The sequence below is a fragment of the Galendromus occidentalis genome, unplaced genomic scaffold (genome assembly GCF_000255335.2).
Source record: "Galendromus occidentalis unplaced genomic scaffold, Mocc_1.1 scf7180000077170, whole genome shotgun sequence".
Classification (NCBI taxonomy): Eukaryota; Metazoa; Arthropoda; class Arachnida; order Mesostigmata; family Phytoseiidae; genus Galendromus; species Galendromus occidentalis.
Window position 1 is genome coordinate 140227 of NW_003805158.1, and position 16980 is coordinate 157206.

At 50.8% G+C, this 16980-nt stretch overlaps 1 protein-coding gene across 2 annotated transcripts; it reads right to left on the minus strand.

Moving 5' to 3' along the window:
* Nucleotides 1–11413: 11413 nt before the first annotated feature.
* Nucleotides 11414–13361, minus strand: LOC100901630 (elongation of very long chain fatty acids protein 4). 2 transcript variants are annotated; one of them, XM_018638763.1, is made up of 3 exons: nucleotides 13217–13361; nucleotides 12345–12674; nucleotides 11414–12215 (listed from the first exon to the last, which is right to left on the minus strand). In XM_018638763.1, exons 2-3 carry the CDS (start codon nucleotides 12624–12626, stop codon nucleotides 11643–11645), a joined length of 855 nt encoding a protein of 284 aa, XP_018494279.1. In that variant the 5' UTR covers nucleotides 12627–12674; nucleotides 13217–13361; the 3' UTR covers nucleotides 11414–11642. The 2 variants fall into 2 exon arrangements, with proteins under 2 accessions (XP_018494279.1, XP_018494280.1); XM_018638764.1 differs by lacking the exon at nucleotides 13217–13361 and having other exon boundaries at nucleotides 12345–12844.
* Between the last annotated feature and the right edge of the window lie 3619 nt (nucleotides 13362–16980).

Consider the following 16980-nt stretch of genomic DNA (forward strand, 5'->3'; position numbering starts at 1 on the left):
TTTCGAGCTTCTGAGGGGTCCTTCCAAAGCTATGGAGGATGTGCAGAACGACGACCTAACTCCGCCAGAATCAAATCGGAGAAACCTCTGTTAATTTACTACCAGTAGTGACGAACGAGAACTTAATCCGTGCCGCATAAGCGACGTTATACGCCTCCTTAGCTGGACAAATTTCGTTACACCGAGGACGAAGTACATTCGACCGACCCCTTAGAGCCATACCAAAGACATCTTCACGTCAGAAGTGATTGTAGTGCTTGTCCCGAAGCTCCCGACAAGACTCCTGATATCATTCGACCCTTCCATTTTCCAGCCGAACCCAAGAGGGCGAACCAGGCCAAGTCACAAAGCCAGGGGGGTCAAGCAAAAAAAGGAGAATCGGTGGAAGATTCCATAGAGAAAGTTGTGAAGATCGTGGGCTCGGGAGGGATCGTTCGTTCTTAACGCTCTTTCTCCCATCCTCTGGTGATCGGGTTCTGTTCGGAAGTATTCATTCCGACGTCTCTATGGCTTTTTACAAATAATCGTCGATCGAGTGAATTTATGCGGCTCTCCACAAATGTCACAGGCTCGATTAGCTAACTCCTCGCCGCGCAGAATATTTCATAATCGAATTTACGAATCAGGAGGAAAATTCATACTTTACCAGAAAAGGAAAATAATCTCTGGAAAACTCCCAATGATCATATCCCCGCGAAGAATCCATGTATGGAGAGAGGAAATCTTCAGCGAACCGAGCACCGCATCGCCATGATTCTGGGCTCGTACACCGCTAATAGAGGTCGATTATCCAATTTAAACCAGTATGGATTCCAACACGCCCGCCCAAGGAAATCCGAGATAAGCTGCTGCATTGTCTGCATCGATCCTCCACTTTGCCTTCCGCCTTCGCCGGCAACTTCCTCCTCCAGCTCCCCCCGCTAGTCTTTCGCCATAAATGAATGGAGTCGAGGAAAATCATCGATCTCTGAAGATAAAGCGGCGGTGCGCGATCTGTGGAAATTCTTGTCTTGGCCGGAGAATTCAGTTTCCTCCGAACCAATGAACGCTCTCCCGAGAAATTCCTATGGTATGTCCGGCGTACGTCGCGTCGGTGTAACCGGCCTGCAAGGGACAGGTAACCGAGCGGGAAAAAAGCGCGCCGCATCTCTCGGTATGAAAAACCTTCATCCCTGTCTCGACTTTCCCGATGACTCTTCTCCGACCAGCAGCTCGAACGATTGTACGGCTTCAGCAAGATACGCAAGATTTCGCGAAACATGCGCGATGATAGAGTCGGCTCAGGATATGGCGCGGCCCTACCCGAGGGATAAATCGCAGACGGGATTTCCCCGTCAGGTTGACTCCGAATCACGGCTCGAAGTGGACCCAGAGTGTCCTCAATAAATAGAGACGGGGAGTTTGGCTAGGCTCCGTCTGCGTCCGATAAATGCCCACCAGCAGTTCAAGTCTGGTACAGATGGAGGACCAGCTTAAGCGATCCACTCATCACTTCATCAGTCAGGAAAAAGCTCATGTCAGAAAACATGCCGGAGCTCTCGCTCGCTCCCCGACGCCAATTCAAATGCCCTTGATAACGGCTGTAATTATCAAAATGACTTTGTAAGTAATTGTTCACGGTTCTCCGATTGACGGTTCTGGTAAAATCATTACGCGGAGGAAGATTCGCGCCAAGTTCGATAGGCCTTGATGAAACTCCGTAGGTGGAGAAAATCGAGTTTCAGTCGTGGTGGAAGCGGATACGAATGCCTTCCTGGTATCTGCGTTTCAGGTGTTTCCCCCGAGGCCAGATGCAGGCAGGTGCAGTCGAGTTCCTTGCGGGAGAAAAATTTCGACGCCTCCGGGCAGGATTTGAGATTTTTCGCGGTAAGTTACGGAAGAAGTCACGGAGATCCGAGGTCTCCATTTGATGGTCCATGGGAAAAAGCCGCGACACTGCGCGAGAAGTTGCGGGAAATCGCGGCATCGATACGCGAATAGATCTGGCTCTACCTCACAGGTATACATAACATATTTCGGTTGAAGTATCACCTGAGATTGGAATTTCGGGCAGAATGCCATGGGCGCTTCAGAATGCCTATTCTTAAGGTGTCGTCAGCATTCTGCTGATGTCCTGAGGAATTTCGGGAATATTGCTTCTTTCACAACTTTCGCCCATGAGTTTGCTTGGATTCTCCATCGGGAAAGCTCCCGGACTGGAACTCCTCGTTGATTCAATCGCGAAGTTCACAGAGAAGCTTCACGACTCGGGTATTCATTCCCAGCATCAGATGATGTCAAAGACTCGGGCCCGACCCCGTCCGATTGAATTCGTTCCATTTCGTCGATTACGTGTCTTGATTTCTTCGCGTGAAATTGTCCTCCTGGAGGAGTCGAACGATGCTGCTCCCTCTTCCAAATCGAGCTGTAGCGTTGGCCGATTCTCGGAGCGGTTCCCCTCGCCGATCCCAATAGCTTTATACCTGATTCCCGAGGGAAGAAATTCCTATCTTCGTCGTAGAGGCGCCCCTCACCCGAAAGACGTGCGGTTCCGGAAACTATGAAGCCAGAAGTCCATCCCGATTTCAGCGTAGAACTACGCTTTAGCCCCCGGTAGGTGGACAAGATAGGGTGCGAATCGTGAAAATTGGTCACAAACTTGATCGTCGAAATCCTCTGAAACAAAGCACTTCATGAGGAAAATTGTCATGGTCAAATATGTGGGACTGCTCGTAAGGCATCGTCAGAAGGTCATCCCGAACTTGGAAATCCTTTCTTCAGGTTGAAATACACCACAACATAGGCTCGGGTCCAAAATACTCGAGAACCACGCATCCTAGCACAAATATCATGATGGCGAGGAATGTTCAGCTTCGACAGTTTCGACCGGCTAGACGATAGCGGCTCAACTCCGTCAACTACCTAAGAAAAAGGAGGCGGCCTCACTCTCCAAAATCCAATCGTGTCTTCTTAGACACCATTTGCGTTCACAGAAACATTTGAGCGAAGTATTCCCATTCCCTGATGGGAAAAACTTGGATTGCACGCATGGAAGCATGATTTTCGTTATGGTCAAGCGTGAAAATTCAAGGACATCCGTGATGGCTCCCAATGGCGTCTCTTATTCATACGAAGTTATCTCATCATTTTAAGGTAAAAACGACTTCTATTTTGAGCAGATATAGCAGTCAACGAACCTCATGGTATGATAATTTTCTCGCGCGGAGATGTCACTCAATTATCTTAAGCGTACCGATTGCCTTCTCAGAAACCCTTGATCGATGTACTCCATTTATGAAATCGAAGTGAGGGGCCGGTGCAGCAGAGCTGATGTCGATGATTTGGTAACCCTATTCCTCCTCTGGGAGATAAGAGAGAGCAGAGCACTCAGAAAACGTCTCCTAATCTTATCCCGGGATGAAGTCGACTGGAATTATGATGGCAATGGTTAACCCCTAGCCTACGATACATTCCATGAGTACTTCAGTCTACGTACTCCAGTTCCGCCAACCTTCTGGTTGCTACGTTTTGTGGAACAAATATAGGGACCCGTGAGGCACTTGGAGGAGGAAGCCGATCGGGAAAAAGCGTAGTTCCACGACCACTACCCGACTGAGTTAGAGACTCGGCCAGTAGCCTGCGCTTCCTTTGTCCTTGGACGGCGTATTTCTTGCATCCTTCTCGATCGCTTCCCGTGCTTTATTTCGCTTTTTTCAATTTTTCACAGCCTGAGCTCCCAATCTCTGATTCACAGAGACTTATGCTTGGTTGAGAGCGTATACATGGATCGTGAACTTCATTTTTCCCTCATTCATCTTTCATCCCGGGAATAGACTCGGGAAGACTTCCTCAGAAGGTACCCTAGCGCAGAGGTTCCCAAACTTTTTCTTCCGCGGAACCCTTCGCGGAACCCCTAGTGTTCCGTGGAGCCCTTCCTCATTTTTCAAAAAATTCAAAGTCCTGTCAATTGCTCTTTCCTTTCAGCTATTAGAGGAAAAACCACTCGTTTGTTCCGGACCAGACTTGAATGTTTATTGCTTGAGTCAATTCTTGCGTTTAGGAATGCTCATCTAGTGGGAACGTGCCTTGTGCAACGACCTTCGCAGTGTGCATTCGTTGCCGATCGATGCGCCAATTAGAACGATCCCCTTCGGGATTGAGGAAGACATTTGGAATCAGGAAAAGAAGTTCCCCACAGGGCTACGACACATAGGGCCCGTATATGACCGTACATATGGAAGCAAAACCTCGTCGCGGAACCCCGAGTTGCGCAAAGAGCAGCCCACGGAACACTGGGGTTCCGCAGAGATTTTTTCACGGAGCCCCCGGAAATGAGCGACGGAACCCCAAGGGTTTCCGCGGAACCCAGTTTGGGAACCTCTGCCCTAGCGAATTCTCGAGCCGGAATTTCCATCCGAATGAGTCAGAGTCAGCACCGTCCTCGTCGGCCGAACGGGAGACTGACTCGTGCCGTCCTCGTCAGTGGCGGATCCTGAGGGGGGAGGCAAATTGCCATGGCCCTCTTCTAGATGTATGCGTCATAATAGTTAAGTAAGGGCCTCGAGAAGGCGCCTCATCACTCAGGTTCCTAATTACCCCCCTCAAAGAAACTACGGGGTCCGCCCTCGGTCCTCGTGGACATCGGAGAACGTGGATCACGTAAGGGTATGCGTAGGTCCATCAAGAGTGGCAGGAATTTAATTTCGGTCCTCTCATCCGGATTGAATATTCGAGAATTTTTCGGTATCACGATCTCCGCCCAAATGTTGAAGAGCTCGGATTACGGTACTGGGAAATCAAACACGGAACTGGCTGTATCGAATAAGATAGATTTTTCGGCGGAGGTCCAGCGAGCTGAGATTCGACCGAATCCAACATCTCGCTCAGCAGGTCCGGATTTCGCTCGTCGTCCATCGCGGGTAGACACATTCCAAGACAGCTATATAAACGCATGCGAAAAGAGCTTTTGATATGGTCCTCCCTGGTCGTCTCTTCATTCATTATCGGAATAAGGTTCTAAACCCTTCTTGAAACATCGTTTTCAGGAGTTATCTGGTAAATATCAGGAGTGTCATAAATATAACCATAAGATTGAGAATCCCTACTGTCTGGGCTCCTATGCCTGAAGCATTAGATGAAATGAACTTCGGAAGTTCGATGTCCCTCCTCACTTCACGTTGTCCCATCAAGCACGAGGAGCCGATTCTCCGAGGGAGGCCGCGGCGCTTCTGTCCGATATTTCCTCGCGAAGAGCCTCGGCCACGTTCTAAGGACCGCCGCAGCGGCGAACTTCGCCTTGGAGCCACTTAACCACCGAGATGGAGTGGAATCAAAGAATCTCGTTCCGGCGAGATGTCATCAATCGACATCGCAAGTCCACGCCTAGATGAGAACTTTCACTCTCGGTGCAGTCTCAAAAGATCTCGTGTGGAAAGATCTCCCGCGTTTCATACTCTTTCCGCCTGAAGGATCGTATCCCTCGGCTGCACGAAGAATCTTGCATCGAAACATGCACTCCTCTCCCCCAGCGAGCGGATGGAAAGAAAAACGCGAAGACTTGCGGATAATCTCGCTAAGAATCGGCAGCGCGTAGACTCGCCATAGATATCACTCCCTGAGACCGATCGACTCGCGTTGGATCTTCCTCGCAATGCCCGGGAATGATCGATTCCGGAGAATTCTCCCCTCAGGAATGATTCCCTCGACGAATCAGCAGGAGCGCCGGCCCGCGTGATCGAGGGATCACCGCGTGGAAAGATTCTCTATTGATCGACACCGAAAGGAAACTCAAACTCGATCATCAGGCAGATCGCTCATGCTTCTTGTGTCTAGAGAAAATGCAATGTCGGACCCAGTTGCTGCCTTCTAGAAACCTGAAACCGCTCTGCGGCGTTGTCTTGAGCTTATCGATGTGGTTCGAGCCACGACGACCCGCCGAGAGGATCAAGCCAGCGCTGTCGAACCAGCAATGGTTGACGACTCTATACGCTCTGTGAAGGGTTTCGCGAGTGGCTCTATTCGCACGGTGAGTGCTCGATAGAGTTCGGAATGCGTCTTCTCGGAGCAGCTTGATCGAACGATCCAGAGAATCGAACATCAACATGAGAGAGATCATCGTTCGTGAAGATTTAATCTGCACATGAAGTTTTCCGACTTTACGTTCACGGGCATTATTGCTCTAGATCTTTTGTGGATTCTCGGACGCCGCCAGCGTGAGGAGCTTCAGTGATGGCCAGCAGCCTTCTCGAGGTCGAGGTGAGTTTCTCATCGTCCTCCACAAGGAGTTGCTCGGGAGAAGGGGCGATCGCTCACCTCATGGCGTCGGCGTCCCAGGCTCTTCTCTTAATGAGAACGAATTTCGCTTCAAGTTATCAACCTCAAAGGTGCGCACTCGACGTGAGCACCACTTTCTCTAGAACTCTTGACGGGAACGTGTTCTACCGCGAAGGTAGTCGAGCCTCAGCGTCCCGGACATCGCCCTGGTAGACAGACTCGCGATCTGAGGTCCAAACTGACCGTTCCGACGAGGAGGCGTATCTGCGTGAGTCGCCGGCTCTTGAGGACGAACTCGCATAAAGGGAGTTTCGGCGGGGAACCACCGCGAAGGCCGAAGTGAAGTTGAGAAGGAAAACTGCGAAGCGCCGAGAAGGCCATTTTCAGCTGGAGCGGCTGACTTCCGCCACGGAAGGCTGCTGTTGAATGAAAGCTTCGAACGCGTAACGCTAGCTTGGCTGATTGACTTTCTCGCGGAAGCGGTATTTACTCTATGAAATGACTCATGACGAATCTCATAACAGCCAATCTATTTCATCGGGAGATTTGTTGCCGGCTGAGTTCCATGGGGGGATCGCGTAAATGAAGCGCTGGACGCCGTCCCTGGTCCATTCTTCGGGGAACTCTTCAGAGTTGATACTAGGGCTGTCAAAAACCCGTACTCCTCGAGAACAGTGGTTCACGGGTACCCGAGAACCGAGACGGTAGAACCGCGGGTCGGATCCAAAAAGAACCGTGATTTTTCCTCACTCCCGCGTGTGTCCCCGGAATACTTGATTCTCGAACGCCATCTTATACGAGCGAACTGGGGCTCTTTAATTTATTTCCGGCGGGAGCGATTGAGTTTCGGCCTCGAAGGTCTTGCATAAGATGAAAATGTCGTCGAGAGCTTCAGGACGTGAGCTCGCTCTATTTTCCCCCAATAGCAGCCGGAGTACGTCGAAATCTGTCTCCGGTGAAACGGAGGTGGGTGGGACGGCTTCGAGGATTCCTTTGCACACTTCGAGAGAAAGCGTGCATCAGCGACGTTTTGTCGTCATTGATCCCCGAGAATGGCTCTCACGATTCATCATCCGCTCCTGAGTTTCGGCGAAAGACGTCGCGCCGGCTCTATCCGGTTCCAGAACCCGCGGGTGAAACCGAGAGATATTGCGCGATTCGGATCTACTGTTAGCCCTAGCAGATACGCAGTCGAGGACAACCAGGACAGCGGGCTTGGACTGCCTGGCTTGCTCCATCTGGGAGGTGGTCGTCCTCTGAGCTTTTCGCAGAATGATTTACAGGATGAACTCGATTATATCACCTAATCCCTCTTCGGAGACGGTGATAATCGAGTATGTGCCAGAATCGAGTTCTGATGTATTCCTACGGAAATCGATCATTTCGAATTTCCGACGTGATGATATAAGCCATCGTATTTCAATCCAATCGAAACTCACTGAAACTCGGATTGTACATATCAACATCTCGCCTGCCTCTCGACTATATGACCCTCATGAGAATATCCATGATCACAGAGTTTTCAGTCTGATTCTCCGATCGTTTGAGACTGATGCCCTTCAGACCCGATTCCGAGTCTCACAGCGCATTGATTCACTCTTTAAACGCTCTCCGAGCGATATCCCAGTCAGTCGGTTCACTCACGTCTGCGTCATATGAGATCTGGCCCCGTGAAACTGAGCTGACTTTCCGTGCCGATTCCTATAGACGCTATCGACACGAGGCTCCGCAAGAAGAAAAAGTCGAGACGAGCAGTGAATGTGGTCGAAAAGAAAGTCAGCTCGCTTCGCTGATTGGGAAGACTATCATCGATGTGATCAATCGAGTTTCGGCGCTCTCCGGGCGATAGGATCGAGCTTGAGAACTTTACGGATGATATAATCGAGAACCCCGAATTTTGGAGTGAAATCGACGAATTTTCCAGCGTCGAAGATCTGAAATCCGAGAGGGTGACATGATCGAGTGGAGAAGAGTTAAGGGTCATGTAATCGAGTTTATACTGTACAAACAATAATAATAATAATAATAATTCTATTCGACGTTTCGTGATCAGTTATCGGTTCTTAAGGAACTGATTTTCTAAAAGGTTGTGATTAGCCATGAGCGTTCAAGATCGGCTCAGCGGTTGAGATTCTAAGGAGTGAAAAGCCGTCGCGTGGAGCGCTCATAGGGTCTGTCACGAGTGAGAGAGGGGGAAAGCCCCCCTCAGCAGTCGGGAGCGAGAATTTGATTCTGAAAACCGTTTTTTCGCCTCAGGTTCGACCGATCGATCTGCGAGATACGTACCCTCTGAGGCAGGCGGCGCTACGGCCCGATCTAGATGTGGTGGAATATGAGGATGACCTCGTCGAGTCAACAATTCACCTCGGAGCGTTCGTCTCCACCGACTTGGTCGGAGTAATTTCCGTCTTCCGGGTACGGAAAGGAAAGTCTGTGGACGTTAGAAAAAAATGGTATTCGCCTAGCTCTCGATAGTCAATAGGACATCTCCTTGCACGAGTGGATTTTTTCTCTCCACGAGGATCCCAGCTGTACGTCGACGAGCCGATCCGACGCTGATGAGTATCATCCTGTCAGGAAAATCTGGACGACATTGAGGACGAGACGAACAGCCGTGAAAAGGTACAATGGCGGATTAGAGGTTTCGCAGTCGCCGAAAAAATGCGGAAGAGAGGATTGGGAGCGAAGCTCTTGAATGAAAGCATTCGCCACATTCGACAGCGTGGAGGTGAGGGGAAAAAAAATTCTGTCGAAGTGTCTGTCGATTGGCTCTCGCGCGCATCACGTCATGATAATGGTCACCTTTCCATTCTGGTATCCGCATGACGTCATATTGGATTTCGAACGCGAGTTGTCCCCGAAAAACGGTCTCTTCGCGCGTGAGCCGCCTCAAAAAGCGCCTCGATTCATTCCAGGTCGGATACTGTGGTGCAAAGCCAGGTGTACTGCGGAAATGCTCTACAGAAAACAAGGTTTCAGCTCGATTGGAGACACATTCTTGATGGAGGGGGCGGGTCGAATGCTCCATATGTTCAAGCGTGTGTGAGTCAGGACGGAAGGAAAAACGGGTCCCTTGACCGCGAGCGCGGCGCCTCAAGTGGCTCGCAGTGGGACGAGCGGCCTCTCGACCTTCATACGGGAGTAATATACCTCTATATATATTGTATGAATGAGTAATACACCTCTATACACGATCGAGAGCTTGAGATGATTCCCCTGTGCATACCGCATTGGGCCCGTCGCTGCAGATGCACCGAAAGTACTGGGGCTGGTAATGTTTAGCAGGCATCCAGGCAGAGCAGGCCGTCCCAGCTGGCACCGTTCCCCGTGAAGTTTTTGCTTTGAGGGAGAGCGAAGGAGCCTCTACGTCCCTCACCTCGTTTGTCGGCTTGCGAGTCAATGCGGGTTAAGGAACTGTTTTTCGGATCCGCGAAGTCGCGAGCGAAGACTGTTCCGTGGTATTCGTTCTGGGGTTATGAAGCCCTTTGAAATTGTTTGTGGTGCGCTCGCAGTTCATGACGCGTCTCAATGGTGATTGATATCATCGCGAGAAACTCAGCGGACGCGAGTGCTCTACGGAAGCCCGAGCTCTGCTTCCTTGCGACTCTCACCCATGCTTCGTATCTGGTCCTCTGTGTCTTTCAGGAGCCGGATGGAAAGAAATCACGTCTTCGTGTAAAATTGAGACAGAACGAGAAAAGAATCCAAAACCGAATCTGTCTTCGAGAGGTATCTGTGATAGAAATAGAGCATGATTTGTTCTTTGCTTCAATCCGCTCCTCGGCCATCTCCAAGAGAATCCGGATGCTAGGATTTGGCGGACATTCCGAAGGAGCGAAAAGCCCAAGGAAAAAGATTCCTGTTTCTGTCTCTGAGGAGGCCAGCTGCGCTTACGAGAGCGGTCTCCGCAATCATCGCTTCTCTCACCAGCTCTGCGAACGGTGTATCTTGTCGAGAAGGACGTTCTTCAAACTCGATTTCACCGATGACGTCGATTCCTGCAGGAAACAGGAATCAACAGCACCGATGAGACTGAACAACTTATCGCGTTGGACGGAGGTCGCCTCGTGACTCTCCCCAGACTCGTACCGTCACAACTTCCTCTGTGTTTCTCTGATCAAAACACAGCTCATATCAATCCATGAATATCTGTAATTCGAGGTGAACATGTCGATATTCTGCTTGCCAATCCAGCTCGATCGTTCCCCGGCGTTGCTCCGGCAACTTGTACACGCAGGGAAACGGAATTTCCCAGGGGAAGAGCTTGGTGATAATCGTTTAAACAAGGCTCCCTCAATGTTTTTTTTTGAAAATTCTCGGATGTGGGCATCAAACGGCATGACATCTTCCCAAAGTTTCGAATCGAACTGATCAATCGGAGGGTCAGAGAGTAATAATTATAGCCGAGGAGAGCGGTTGAGGAAGGAGGCTCAGAGAAGTGCGCCTCTCTCGGTTCGAGATTCGGAGATATCGAGGATTCCTCTCCGTTTCTTCCGGGGCCTTTCTCTCCGATCGTCCTTCGCGCCCCAATACGACTCGAAATCAATGGTCATTCCAGCTGGGAAGAGCACCGTGATCGCCGAGCCATCGAAATATCTCTCCTAGAAGGAAGCCGCGCAGAAGCATCGGAAGGTTGTTGTGTATGACACGTTGGACTGTTCGACATATCAAGTTCGGAGATCGAGTTCGCCTGAGGACCACGCGAAACGCTTCCAAGCGAACTGTCCCTGGCTCGAGGCCCAGCGGCTTCACGTCATGATGGACCCAAAACAGCGGGACTTGAAGGACAGCGTGACTCTGTTCGAACTTTGAATCTCGGAATAATGGAGAAGGATCTGTAACGTGGGCTCTTCTGAAACGAAACTTTCCCCAGTCTGACCAGTCCGGCAGTCATTCAGCCACTTACTCAGATACCGAGACACAGCTGCACAAAACGAACGGTGTTCATGTGGGAGTCCTTCCAATCGGTCATCTGGAACCGATGACACGGGGAGTTTTAGGGGCCCGGACAAGCAACAATGATGCCTGCTCTCTTCTGGCCCTTCTTCTGTCATTCTCAAATGAATTGTTCTCTCGCTCTTCGCAAGCACCAGTTCCAGTACGGTGAGAGAACCCGGGGGAACTTCTGCTCCGACCACATAAGAAATTCACAGGATATATTCCGGTACACTGCTCAAAACGGGAACAACTTTCATTTCCAGATACTCATCCCGAGCGATGGCTGTTACTGTCGCTGCCCCCGCTCGTTTCATTCTTGATCCATACACATCATGGGTAAGCTCCAGAATTTACCCACTAGAATCTCTATTCGCTGATCGAATCAATCATAGCAGTCATCCTTTCGACAATCATTCCACTCTCCTATTTTGTTTCGACAATTCGCTAATCGTTCAAGCGTTTTTTCGACTATCTACAAGAAGTCTCTGTCCGCCCGCTTCCTCGCCTGGTGTCATTTTGATCGTCCTGCAGGCTGCGGGGGAAGAACAGTATTTTTCGATGTAGAAGTTAATAAATAGTGTGAGGCCGAGCAAGCCTTGAGCGACAGCCAGAAATATGAGCGGACGCGGGTATCCACAGTCGTAGAAGAGCGGGATCAGGATGTGACCGTTCAGGAAGAGGAACTGGAAGATCTGGAGTTTGGTGAGATATTTCTTCCACCAGAGATACTTCCGGGTCCAGGGTCCGAGGGCTGCGAAACCATAGTACGAATACATGATGACATGGATGAAAGCGTTGAAGCAGATTCCCAGGAGAACTTGTCCATCGGAGCCGAAGTTCAGCCAGAGCCAGCCCGAGAAGACGACAAGCGTGTGATGGACGACGTGTAGCGTCGAGATGTGTTCGTACTTCTTTCGCAGGAGGAAGAAAATCGTGTCGATGAAATCCGCGATCCGAACCAGCACGTACCACCATGTCAGTTCCAAGATCTCCATCGAATTCTTGTCCGTCGAGTAGGAAATTCCCTGGAATTTCGGCCAGGAGTGAGATCAGCCGTACTATTCCGCAGCGCCGCGTCCCCTCGATCCAGACTCGCGACGAACGGATCTCCATCGAACAAATTTGAGAAAGTCGACGCGCTAAGAATTCCTCACCTGACAGAAGAGATTGTAGCCACCCCCTCCGTAGGATCTCTTCCAGTAGTTCCAGAAGAAGAACGCATTCGTTATGACCATGGCGGCATTATAGGTGAGTATGTATGGCTTCAGATTATAGGCTGGACGGCTTTTCATAAGCTCGGGGCCCTTGATCTTCACCACGTACAGGTAGAGGGCGATGAGCGGAAAGATAAATTTGTAGTCCGCGGACAAACTCCATCCCTCTGTCCGAGGGTCTCGCAGAGACCAAATGTAGTCGCTGAACTCTGTCAAGCGCATGTCGGAGGGAATCGGATCGCTCGGAGCTCTTCTCGATCACAAACAGTCCTGCAAGTATTGAACAACACTGAAAATCGATGTCTCCGATGCACTTGGACACTTCCTGCCCGATGTCGTGATTGGCTCCCGCAGTTCACTGGATAGAGGTAACACTATGCCGTAGTTTCCGCCGCCGCCGCCGCCGCCAGAAACACGACGGATAACTGTGTTGTGCGTAACGGTCTATTAGTCTGGCTCACGGGCAGAGCTTCACAGCTTCAGAAGAAAGTGAAGCTTTCTCGCAAGAAAGTCGTGGGAGAGGGAAGCATGTGCGATGTCATTGTTTACCTGAGACTCCGGCTGGAATATCATGCCTATCATTGCTTGCGGAAAACATTGCTCTTTGCGGTCTTTGTCAGTTTTTAGGGTCGAGGAGCCAATTGTCACTAGGCTCAGTCAATTGATTTGACGAATCACGAGCGGTCAGACGCTCGGGGATCTCCCCCGCGAATTTTTTCCTCGATCGTAAAGAGGCTTTGTCGCACCCGTGGCAGCGGGGGGAGAGACGCGCCCTCGATTATGAGCTCAACCTACGAGAAACTCGAACTTGCCTGAGATGTGTGCCCACCAGCAAGGAACGCCCCGTGGAGCTCGACAAACTGTCCGGCTCCGACGTCGAACTGTCGGCCAGAAACCGAAGTATCAAGCTCAGAGTAGACAGCGCTGCGCTGAGGACGACGTCGCTGCCTCGCGTTCCTTCCTCGGGCCCCTGAGGGCGTTTTAAAGGGTGACGGCGATAAGAGAGCGTCTTCGCTCTTGCCCCGGTGGCCTATCCAATGAGAGCAGAGGTCGTGAGCCGGCGTCTGCCTGAGAAATCGAGCCGCCGCGGTCAAACCCTCGAACCCGATACAAGGAAGCGCCATCACTCGGGAGGGGCGGAGATTCCCGAGCAGGAGGTCGGAGCGACTCAAACTCGGGAGGAAACGGGAAAGTGACAGAACAGTGAGAGCCTAGAGCGCGACCATAAAAAATTTGATTCGAAATGTACACCCATTTCGCGGATCTTTTGAAAAAAGCTTTCCGAATGCTCATCGAAGGATGAATCCTCCAAAAAAATCGCGGAGGGTGTCGCTGTATCGGCTTTGTACGTTTTCTATTCTACAGAGACGCAACAGAAATATGAAGATTATGGATCGGAAACCGGGAACGACCCAACTCCAATGGCCAATCCCCGATCGCGTAACTCTGCTCCGGAAAGGATAATATCGTACATCTCTCGGGCGTGGAACGCCAGGCCGTGACAGAACTATTGAAGATGGCATCGAAATTTCTCTTTGGTTTCACCAGAGCGGACGGCCATCGCGATATCCGTCATCCGCGCCAGCCGACCCGGACCAGCCGCTATGGCATGGAGGATCCATTCAAAATCACCGAGATCGACTTACTCAGAGGATGTGGGGGAGAACTGCTCGAATATTGAGTCTTCGACAGATTCCGGATAAAACATTCCGGGTACACACAAAAGGTCGTCCGACGATTGCGTTAGCTTCCTGATCCAGAAAGCTCCGGCTCGACCCTGAACTTCGCAAGGTCTGCAGCCCGCCGCCGGATTCTGTTCAGTAACGAACGGGATTCGATGGTGAGCCAAAGAACGCGCTCCGTAACGACTTCTGTTGACGGTTGATTCATCAATACTTTGCGGCGTCCCAGTCCCTCTAATCGGGGATTTGAGTCCCTCTGAAAATTTATCCCGCCTCGCGTATGACGTTCGGATGAATGCCGGCGCAACGCGGGGCTGGGCGCATCAAATGCCTTCGATAGCCGTGGGGTGGGCTGGACTAGACGGAGCTGCGGGTCGGAATCGTTCAGCCAGAATATCAGTCGCCTCTCCGAGAAGAAGCAGAAACACTGAAGGCCACAAGGTGAAGGTGAGAACTGGTGACTTTGACCAACTGACGGACCGCTTGTTCTTCTAATCACCATGTAGAGTGCGACACGTTTGCCTGCGGTCTTGATATGATTATGAGAGAACACTGCTTCATCTTGAACTCATTTGCTTTCGGAAACGAATGATAAGGGGCTCTGAACAACTTGACGAATTCTTTCCCAGAGGAAAGTCACAGCGATGGCTGCTGCCCCGACGTGAAGATTTACACGCGACTCCGGTATTCTGGGTTGACGGAAATCGGGATCATCGGGATGAGTCTTATCCGTTCTAGTCGCGGATCGTCTGCCGGCTCACAATTGATCGGTCTGGTTGAGTTCCTAGTCTGCTTCAATTCGATTAGAATCCCTTTAATTCGTAGTTCCTAGTTCCCGTTGATGTTTCCCGGTTGCCCAATCCGTCACGACGTGTCTTCGCTATCTACAATTATCTCAAGCCTGATGTGTTCATGAAGAATGAATCGGGACCCAAGTGTGGCGAAGGGATTATCGATCCGGTAATGACTGACTGGCGATATCTCTTCCGAGCAAGATATAGGATCCATGAAGGAATTGGAGCCATCTCTTTCCCGATCATAGAGCTCGTAGACTCAAGGGAATGCCGCCACTCACTATGGACGCAGCCTCGAAATGAGCTCCCGCTTCGTCCGCTGTGTTGCTCATTTCTCTCGGCACCCGATCGTCCACAAAAACGGTGACGCCGCATTTCCGTTCAGATGACTATGACTCGCCCGCGGAGTCCGTGACCAAGTGGACAATGATGGGCTTAGAATAATCAACGGGATGATGAAAATGTTGATTACTAGCTACAGGAATTTACATAATTTCTGTCAGCGTCGCAGCAGAATTCAAGCGACAGACCTCGCAGAGCTCCATTCTGTCGTGTCCGTGACGAAAAGTCGCACTGTAATACTGCGGCTTTGGGTGGTTTTCTGGTGATAATGTAAGCTGTTTTCCCCGAGCTTGACTGTGTGTGGAATGCGTTCACACGATATAACTGCATCGATGCTCCGGAAGCGCGAGCTTCGGTCGGGGATTATAATCTGAATGAATGTATCGTAACTCTCGACGGAAGCTCGTTTGTAGATTCCTCAAGTCGCCGCCCTCACTCCTGAGGAGTTCGTTCAGGAGCTGGAACGTTGCTAAATTCCCTGATTATCATGTTCCAACTCCAAGGCTGGCAAATCGAGAAGTTGAGGCCGGCGGATAGATGATTCGATCGGGATCTCAGAACTCGTGATCTGGCATCAAAATGGCATAACAAACACAGGAGGGTTCTAGCTCTGGCGGGCATGAATCAGGCGCTCGCGGTCAACAGATCCGTATCTAGCCCGCAGGCGTCAGAAATCTCTGAGCGAAACTCGTCAATGCCGAATCGAACCGCCAATGGGTTGAGGAGCGGGGCGCCCATCGCGAGTTCTCTGAAACCACAGACAGGAACGATGAATTTATTTTGGAGTTCTCATTTCTAGCTTAATCGACCTTTGATGATCTGTGACTCGCTAGGCCCATCGGACTCGAGCGGAGCTGAAAGCATCTGTTTCTCTGCGGCGAAACGTCCGCGAAAACAAATACTCTGAGCCGTGCAGAAACATCGCAGGCGTGTAGTTCGGCCTCAGAGAGCGGCATCTTGATTCGGATTTCGCTGCTTCTCGAGGGATATCCGACGGAGATCGACCGCACGATTGATGCGGTTCCATGTAAAATTCGATTCGCAGACGGATCAGAGCTCTTCCCCTCCGCGTGGTCTATGGGCAAGGGGATTCCCCGAGGAAGCGTTCTTTGTATTACCGGCGAGTCGGTCAGAGCAGACACGCCGCCGGTCGAGGCTCGATTCTGTGAAGCTTTAGCGGTCGCCGTGGAGAAGTTACGTTCTAATCTGCTCCAGATCATCACGGAACCGCTTCAGAAGGTTCCACGGCTCGTGTTCCCTGCTAGCTTTCGCTTGGTCTCATGCTTCACAATCTTCAGAGATCCGAGCGTTTTTTCCCATCGAGATTAAGCTCCGAAAGTGCGAGAAGCTCGATGATTCTCTCGTAGATGCTCATAGACACCAGGATCTTCTCTCCCCAAACACAGCCCCAAGAGAAAGTTTTGGAAGGTTGAGACAGCTTCGGCTCGGCATGTTGTGAATCTCGGGGATGATCTGCGGTGTAAGTTTGATCCTATGGCACGCGTCTCAGGTCTTGATGAGAAAATGTGAGGGAAGAATGGATTCTAGACTCTCTCAGGTCCAAAAGTTCGGCGGGGTAAACAGCGCTCGAGAAACAAGAATGGAGCGATAGCTACACCCGGGGAGGCGCCGACAGTAGGGCTTGATATCGGAGATTGAAACCAAAGATTAGAAACGACGATCCGCTAAAATCAGCTATCGGAGGCGAAGAGATACCTCATGCTCGCCGCGTCTTCTTTCGTCAGAGCGATGAGAATG